Source organism: Leiobunum rupestre, chromosome 4 (assembly GCF_980474605.1).
Source record: "Leiobunum rupestre chromosome 4, qqLeiRupe1.1.hap1, whole genome shotgun sequence".
Classification (NCBI taxonomy): domain Eukaryota; kingdom Metazoa; phylum Arthropoda; class Arachnida; order Opiliones; family Sclerosomatidae; genus Leiobunum; species Leiobunum rupestre.
In genome coordinates, this window is record NC_143387.1 from 50,863,878 (window position 1) to 50,871,896 (window position 8,019).

Sequence of the window (8,019 nt, forward strand, 5' to 3'; positions counted from 1 at the left end):
TGATATTTTTATAAATGTCATACTTATTGTTATTTTCTTACTTATGCTTTGATACTGTTTGGGAATTTGACGCTCTTGGACATCGAGCACGTGCAGGTGCCAGGTGGCCGTGAAGAACATTTTTCACACGTAGTGTCTGTTTATTTTTCAGTTTCCCAACAAAATGAGGGGCTTATTTATTTTTAATAAAGTTAATGATATAGTTTTCTACAAAACGGACGATGAATTGAAAGAAAATTTGATTTTAAAAGGATCTCAATGTGGTTTAATTTCGAATGATGTGTGTGAAACGTCAAACGCTTAATTAGGCCTTGGGTTTTAATTAATATATTTCAAATGTTGTCATATTGTAGAATTATCATCAGATTGCAAATAGTGCCTTCCGTAATTTCTTGGTACAAGCATTCTCTCCAATGGTTACATCCAAACATATCATGGAGAATCAATTTGATAACTCGTACAAATCTATAATCAATGTTGATAAAACGTTTCTAGTGTTTGAAGAAGTATGTAATGCACATTTTCTCTCCTTCATTGACATAACTTAATAATTAATTTATTATTATTTAGCGTCTTGGTTTTATGTTTATATATATTGATCATTTATACTCAAATACTCTTTTGGGTGGAGAACGTCAATTAAACATTTTTATAGAATATACTCGATTATTATGTGGACCCTCCATTCACATGTATGTTTTAAAGACCATTTGAAAATTTATCTACAATAAAGCACTTCCAGAAGTACATAATACCTTTCCCATCTAAGCCATAAAAATGAAACATGTACCTTCACAGGCATGACGCAGTTTTCAATGAAAGTTATTTTGCCTCCAAATTATGAACTTAATATTTACCACGTGTATTATTTGATTTAACAATGTAAACTATATTCCCAATTAAATAGTTTTAGAAAGACAAAAATGATCTATTTTGCCCCACACTATATTTTTAAATGTATCTTGAAGCCTGCGTATGCAAAAGATAACCTACATGTCTACATTAATACTTCTCTAAGAGATATATTATATACTTCTGGCGCTACATCCTATAATTTCAGTTTAGGGAATATACCTGTTGAACAAGTTTCTCAAAATATTTCTACGAGTCAAACTCTGTCCGCTCTTTTCGATGTTTGGGATGAACTTTATGAAAATGAGATGTCTTTCTTAGTTGAGGTACTTTTGCTTTTTTTATGTTTTTTGTGTGACATTAAATTTTAATTATTTTTAGGGAGTCGAACGTCTACTAATTAACCGTGAACTTAGTTGCATCTGCCTTAATTTAATAGAAAATGTTTTTGCTAAATTGAAAAGTACTGCAAACCCTTTACAAGAAATATTTCGTCACGCATTTATTTTGGTAGACAGCAAATTACTTTATTTATATTCTAGGTAATTTTGATAATACTTAACTTTTGTTTTATTTCCTTTGTTTTATTTCCTTTCTTTTATTTTAATAATTTGTATCATTATATAGCCAAAATGCAATGGATATTTCTAAAGGAGATATTTTACTGATTATAGCCTTGGTAAAGGTTTTACACTCTGATACGAAATTTCATCATTACGATGATACCCAAAAATGTTTTGAAGTTAAAACGGATGACTCACTAAAAGTGGTATGGTATATAAGTTAATTTAATTTATTGAAAATAATACAAGTAATTTTTAGCAATTAAAGAGAAGAGCGTCCTTCTTAGAAAGGCTTTTTGAAACCATGACAGTTGGAGGTTTGTAATAATTATTATTGTTAACTGTTATTTTTTTTTACTATATATTAATATTATTTTTAACAGAAAACAATGTTACTCCTGGAATTGAAGTGGTTAAGTTATTTAAGAACAAAATAGTTTTTTTCTTAAATTGCAACATTTGATTTCATTATAAGATGGAGGAAGAACAAAATTTTTTCCTGGAAGGGCTATATGAAAACCAAAAGCATTTAGGAATATTTCTACGCAATCGATCAAATAATTATTTAAATCCAACTCCTTATATGCTACATTCCCTCGCTATTAATGATAAAATGAAACTGGTAGTTTTGGCTGAAGTAAAAAATAAATTCATTTTATGTATGTAAGATGATGTTTTATGTTATCTATTTTTTAAGGTACCACAATGGAATGTTATGACTTCTGGCTTTTCAGCCTGCACGGAGACGTTGCATAACTTGATTAAACATCCTCTGGATGGTAGTCGAACATTAAGTACCAAAAAACATCTAGATCAACATTTTCTACGTATTCAAAATTCAAGGAAAAAATTAAAGGTGTAATTATGTTTTATAAAATCTTGGATTTGTATAGAAATATACATTTTGAGTGACATCCACTAAATCTTATCACTTCTCATCTAGTTAATTGGTGATCAAGATCGAATTGTGAAACTTATATTACACAAATGGGAAAATTTAAAACAAGTTGGTTTAAATGAATTTCTGCAAAATAGTTCCAGATTAATTTTGGCTCCACGCCTAGAAATAGCTATAACAGGCTTATGTGAATTGCTGCAAGAATCGTTTGAGATCTTGATATACAACGCTTTAAATAAGTCAGAACCATACTATATTAGAGCTCCTATTGTGGCCCAAAATATGAGAATGATAGAAGAAGGCTTCAAAAGAAGATTGGCCGATTCTATGGACTATTTGTTTGTTAAGGCTGCTGATAATATATCTATGGCGTCGTATCCTTTTATTGAAAAATTTACATTTTTGATCATAACATTAGGCCTGTGCGAGTACTCGTCCCGAGTCCGAGTACTCGGACTCGGACTCAACAGCTCACCACCAGGTGAAATCCCGTAATCACGCTATGGTAGTGGTTTTTGTTTTTTATGGAGCGTTTGCCCACGGACTTTGAATTCCAAACGGAGATCGCCTGACTCACCAAGCCGGCATGTTTTCCAATTTTAGTTTTTGTTTTGATTACTGCACTCTGGTCTTTCCTTTGTGTTGGTGACGCGGCTTTAGTAAGTTTAGATTACTTTTTTAGTTTTTACGTTTACAAATAAGTATAAGTTAAACTTAAGACTTTTAGTATTTATAACTCGACCAGAAAATGAATATATAAAATGTTTTTTAAAATGAATACCAAATTACCAACAAATAGTAATTAAAATTGCTTCTAAGTTCTTATTACTTAAAATGGCTTTGACAAATTTAGGACTCAAATGACTATGTTGGAGATTCAAAATTTTTAACTTTAACTGGGCTCGACCAGAAAATTAAGACTCGAACAGACTCGACCAGAAAATTAAGACTCGAACTAATTCTTAAGGACTCGAGGACTCGAACGAGTACTCAGTAATTGGACTCGAGACTCGTGAGTACAATTCTAAAGGACTCGAGACTCGAATCGAAACCATAAAAAGAGGACTCGCACAGGCCTACATGATATAGAAGTGTAATTTGGTTACAACCCTTAAACTAACATTTGAAAGATATTTTCAGGAATATCCTGGGCTTATTCATTTCATTTATGTCGATAGGAATACAGGCTATATGCTCGCACCGTCCTTAAAAGAAGAGTACAAACAAAAGAGGCCAGAATATACTGCATCTGTTGGTAAATTCAAGGTCTGGGAGATGGTGGAGATCTGTTACTCGCAGTTGCATAAAGGAAATCATACCCTTCTATTCCAAGACAGCAATTTCTACTATTCGTTTTGTTTGTGGTTTGAAGATCTTAATGTAATTTTTGCAATATTGCATTATCTTATTCATATTTTATGAAATATCAAATTATTTGAATCAGGGTAAACCACTAAAACCTAAGCAATTTCCATGTCTAAGAAGATATCCATTACCAGGCCTAATAAGTGGAGAATTTTATCAGTAAGTTGTATTATTTATTCTTGATTTAGTTTTAAAGCTATTTTTCTGATAAATTTTTATTTCATAGAAATTTAGTATTGGAATCATTTCCTGATCGTAAAGCCACTTATAGTGACAAGGTTCAAGTTTACGAATTATTTACGATACATGTGGGTATTGTCACTCCTCCTGTGATCTTTGAACAGTCTAAGAAGTTGGCAGCTTCATTATGGGAAATATCTGGCGCTGCTCAGACTCCCTTAGATCTTTTGTGACTTTCAAAAAACTTCTGTTAACATTGATTTTTATGTATTTAGATTAAATTTTCAAGATTTTTATAAAGCCCATCTCTTTTTAATATCAAACTAAATCAAAAAAATAAATTTGAGGCAGGATTTTTTTATTTTGTAAACAAAATTATTTTAAACAATAAGCTCATTTTAAATACAAAATATTTGATTTTTTAATCACTTAACATAAAAATGCCCTTTCGGAAAAAACGGTGAAAATTAACCAATTCACTAACCTAATTCGATATCTTTGTACGCATTAAATGGTTAAATTTGGTCTTGTTTTTAAAATATTTTAAGTGTATATAGTTTCTCCAAAGAGGCAATACAGTATTCTACGAAAAGTACAAAAAAGTGAAAAAAGGTATAAAAAACTAGTATTATTTTTTTAAAGGATAAAAATTTCTTAATAATATGACTTAGTTCTGGACTACATTATACTATGATACGTAAACTACTCTATTACCACTTGCTGGAAAAAATCTTTTGTAAAATTACAATTACTTTATTTTGGTGACAATTTCTACAGGTGAAAAGGGTCTGCTAAAGTAAATCCTTTTAAACATTTTCTCATTTAGCACCGACTCAAAATCTTTCATTCTTAAGGTAAAACTTTATTTTAACATCAAGGGCGGATTAAAGAGGGAGTAACCAGTCTGTAATGCGTATTCAATCAATGCCTAATTTTGCAATTGAAATCAAATATTGGAAGTATTACTTCATTCTCACTTTGCAGTATGGTTACGTCAATTATAAGCCCCTTAACAATTTCATTAGCTTTTAATCAAACAACACTTTTCCTTAGTCTTTCAAACAGGTAATACTTTTTAAATATTAGAAATGGATACGAGTATTGGAGAATTTAGTTTTCAACTGCTGGACAATGTTAAATGTGAAATTACCAAATCTACAAACAGACACCCTGGATTGAAACTACGTAACTCTTATCCAAAAGCTCAAGGGTTTCTTCTCACTTAATCGATCAGTTCAACGTAATTAGCAGGAAAGAGTCCATAAGTTCCATCCGGACCCATCCCTTGCCACCATCCTTCGTCGATTTGTTCTATGTGAGTAATCAAATCATCCGGATCAAAGGATATTTCGGTTTCATCAGCTGGAATTAGATATTGTTAAAAAAATATCAGTCTTGACTTCTAAATGAAATTTATACCAGCTTGGTAATCGTAAAGTGCTCGAGCTCGCAGTCCTTCGTTAGCTGTAGATTGAATAATTTGGGGAGACTGCTGTTGAGATACATTTGAAGAGGTGGGAGGTGTGATTCCATGCTCAACTAGCATTTCTGTTAGTGGATCTTTAACATCAGGAGGGGCTTCTAAAGTTGGTTCTATTGGTAATAGGTTTTCTATTTAGTCTTTTAGTTAAATTTTATATCCATGGTGTCTCACCATCCCAGTTTTGTTCTTCATCCTCAGCTTCTGATTCTTGTCTGGGTGGTAAGCTCTCTTTCAAGAGGTTCCTTGTGTAACTAAATTGATTTGTGTAGCTATGAGTGGAAGTTTGACTGACAGTTTCGCTAGTGGTTTGCGTTGATCCCGGTAAAGGACGCTCTGGCGGTGCTGGTGATGGAACATCAGAACCCTGATCCAAAAAATATTATATCATGCATTATAAATTGAATTTTCATTACATTTCAAACCTGATCAAGTTCCTCATTATCTCTTGCTAATGTAATTGACATTTCAGCCTTTTCTACTCGGTCTTCTCTCGCATTAACTTTCTGAGAGGTTTCTGTGTTATAGACGGGACTTGTAACAACTAAGGCTGAAGGGGCTACGACAGTGGCAACAGGTGGATGGGCAGTGACGGAATGGACAACAGAAGGAACATTTTCGTTAGAAGAATTATTTGAAGAATTAGAGCTTTGGAAACTGTTCATTTGACCAGCACATGTATTCTGTTCAAATATGGCTCTGGCATTGATAGTGCGCTTTGATATCAAGCTCTGGGCCTCCTAAAAGTCAATAGTTTTTGAATATTGAACTTCAGAATTTTTATTTTTAACAGTACCTGACTTCGTTCTTTACGAAGAGATTCACTTCTACGACGCCTTTCTTCTTCATCTTTTACATTTTCTTGTAATTGACGTTCCCATTGCATTTTTTCAAATTTAACATTGCGGGCTGTATTCTCTGCATTGTGTTCCGCTTCTCTCATTTCCGTAATCGACAGGCTACGTTCCTTTACTTTTTGCTCCCGTTTTACTGTCTCTGTCACTTCTCTTTCACGACGCTCTTGCTCTAATTTTGCCTTTTCAGCTTCAGATTTCTTCCTTTCTTCTTCTACTCTACGTTTCTCTTCCTCCTTTTTCATTATCCAGCCAAAGATGAATAAATTAGTATTTTAATATTAGGAAATAATAAGTTGTTATAGTTCATTTACTTGTTCTTTAATCCAAAATTTTTCTCTTTCCTTGGGGTTTATTTCTTTAGCTGGTTGTATCCTTTTATATACGCTTCCCTTGAGAATTATGTTACACATGTTTATGTAGTAGGGATACGATTAATATGTAACGCAATAAGCTTTCATTACCACTGGGGTTACGTTATCATTCGTTTCTGAACGCTCTTTAAAATTGAAGTTAGAACCAGTTGACTTTGACACTTTCTCCAAGATCACGCTGGGTTCAATATCATCTTCTGTCCTGGCATTAATTGTAATATGGGTGCCCTAAAAAGACCATGTTAAAAGAAAAAATTAAACAGATCCAGAGAAAAATGTATATTTTGTACCATATCCATTTGATTGAATATATACCTTAAAGAAATTGGCAACATCACGCACATGATTTGCGCAACTTCCTTTTTTCGCTAGAGGGGCTCCTTCACCTTGCTTTATAAAAAGCTTGTTTAATAATTCAGTACAAAGTTAAAGGGACAGTTAATTACTAACCCAATTAATAAATACAAATTTAGTTAAACTGGTATTTGGATCATTGACCCGACAGAAAGCGTACATAATTTTTGCACTATTAAGCTCTTCTTGAAGCTCTTCAAGACCACCATCTGAATTATTTAATGTTTTTAATATTCAAATTATTGTTATGTGTATATAAATGAGCATGTACCTCCAGTACCAACAAGCAATATAGCGTTTGACTGCTTTTCATATCCAAACACAGCCCTAAAGAATAAATATTATTTTTAGAGATAATTTAAACTTATATTTAAAATAACGGAAAACAAATAATTAAACACAATAATTTTAAAAATAGTGTATTTATTAGTGGGGGCGTTAACGCTCACGTCCGTCAAATTAACGTGACAGTAGGTCAAAAGGCCAACGTTACAAAGGAAATACAGTAAGCCTTTGTATATCTCACCAATTTACATCCGATTTATCGTTTACAACATCTTTCCAAGCTCCCAATAACTGATCCTTGTGTTTGTTCAAATCAACCGACATTTTATGCTAAGTATTAAAAAATAAAGATTGTAAATAAATTTCTAAGTTATTTTAGTAAACGCTAATTTCCAAGAATAAAATAATCAGTTTTGGAGAAATGTCACAAATGTAACGCCGATTTTTGGAAATTTGGTCGATTGTAGCGACATCCCACAAAACAAATTGTAAGTTTTAACATCGGTTCTTCATTTAATATGATTTTGCAATAATATGACGTCACTAATTTTCAGTTCCTAGATGTCGCTTTTTCTAATGTTGGAAAACCATCCCATAGTTTATGTTTCAAATCGAATCTCTAGATCATAAAGTAATGGTAAAGCCACGCCTTAAACTCAAATGAAGCTTTTTATTGGTTTATTAAAGAGTAATATTTTTAGATATCCAATTATGAACATTTTCCTTATGGGTTCTCTGTGACGTCAATGATTCCCGCGCACGAAAAATTCGTTTTTGACAAGACAGTCTTGAATCAGTTTTTTTCGTTCCCCAG

The 8,019-nt window shown here is 32.3% G+C and overlaps 2 protein-coding genes across 2 annotated transcripts; one reads left to right on the forward strand and one right to left on the reverse strand.

The window, feature by feature from the left end:
- Positions 1-4,218, forward strand: HPS1 (Hermansky-Pudlak syndrome 1 protein). The gene is made up of 14 exons (XM_090173069.1): positions 1-280; positions 354-506; positions 571-692; positions 1,061-1,178; positions 1,234-1,394; positions 1,480-1,621; positions 1,675-1,732; positions 1,799-1,827; positions 1,891-2,052; positions 2,113-2,271; positions 2,359-2,687; positions 3,444-3,693; positions 3,758-3,837; positions 3,905-4,218. Exons 1-14 carry the CDS (start codon positions 164-166, stop codon positions 4,089-4,091), a joined length of 2,067 nt encoding a protein of 688 aa, XP_090029195.1. The 5' UTR covers positions 1-163; the 3' UTR covers positions 4,092-4,218.
- Positions 4,219-4,516: 298 nt separating this feature from the next.
- Positions 4,517-7,617, reverse strand: Abp1 (Actin binding protein 1). The gene is made up of 11 exons (XM_090173070.1): positions 7,447-7,617; positions 7,192-7,247; positions 7,017-7,129; positions 6,882-6,956; positions 6,657-6,794; positions 6,507-6,584; positions 6,135-6,428; positions 5,764-6,078; positions 5,513-5,705; positions 5,278-5,451; positions 4,517-5,220 (listed from the first exon to the last, which is right to left on the reverse strand). Exons 1-11 carry the CDS (start codon positions 7,527-7,529, stop codon positions 5,081-5,083), a joined length of 1,659 nt encoding a protein of 552 aa, XP_090029196.1. The 5' UTR covers positions 7,530-7,617; the 3' UTR covers positions 4,517-5,080.
- Between the last annotated feature and the right edge of the window lie 402 nt (positions 7,618-8,019).

Excerpts from the sequence above, each read along its gene's own strand:
- HPS1 (XM_090173069.1), top strand. The coding sequence starts at position 164 with ATGAGGGGCTTATTTATTTTTAATAAAGTTAATGATATAGTTTTCTAC. Across the intron at positions 1,828-1,890 it reads TTACTCCTGGAATTGAAGTG|ATGGAGGAAGAACAAAATTT; the intron begins GTTAAGTTATTT and ends TTTCATTATAAG. Across the intron at positions 3,838-3,904 it reads ATAAGTGGAGAATTTTATCA|AAATTTAGTATTGGAATCAT; the intron begins GTAAGTTGTATT and ends TTTATTTCATAG.
- Abp1 (XM_090173070.1), bottom strand. The coding sequence starts at position 7,529 with ATGTCGGTTGATTTGAACAAACACAAGGATCAGTTATTGGGAGCTTGG. Across the intron at positions 6,795-6,881 it reads ATGTTGCCAATTTCTTTAAG|GGCACCCATATTACAATTAA; the intron begins GTATATATTCAA and ends TGGTCTTTTTAG. Across the intron at positions 5,452-5,512 it reads TGAAGAACAAAACTGGGATG|AACCAACTTTAGAAGCCCCT; the intron begins GTGAGACACCAT and ends TATTACCAATAG.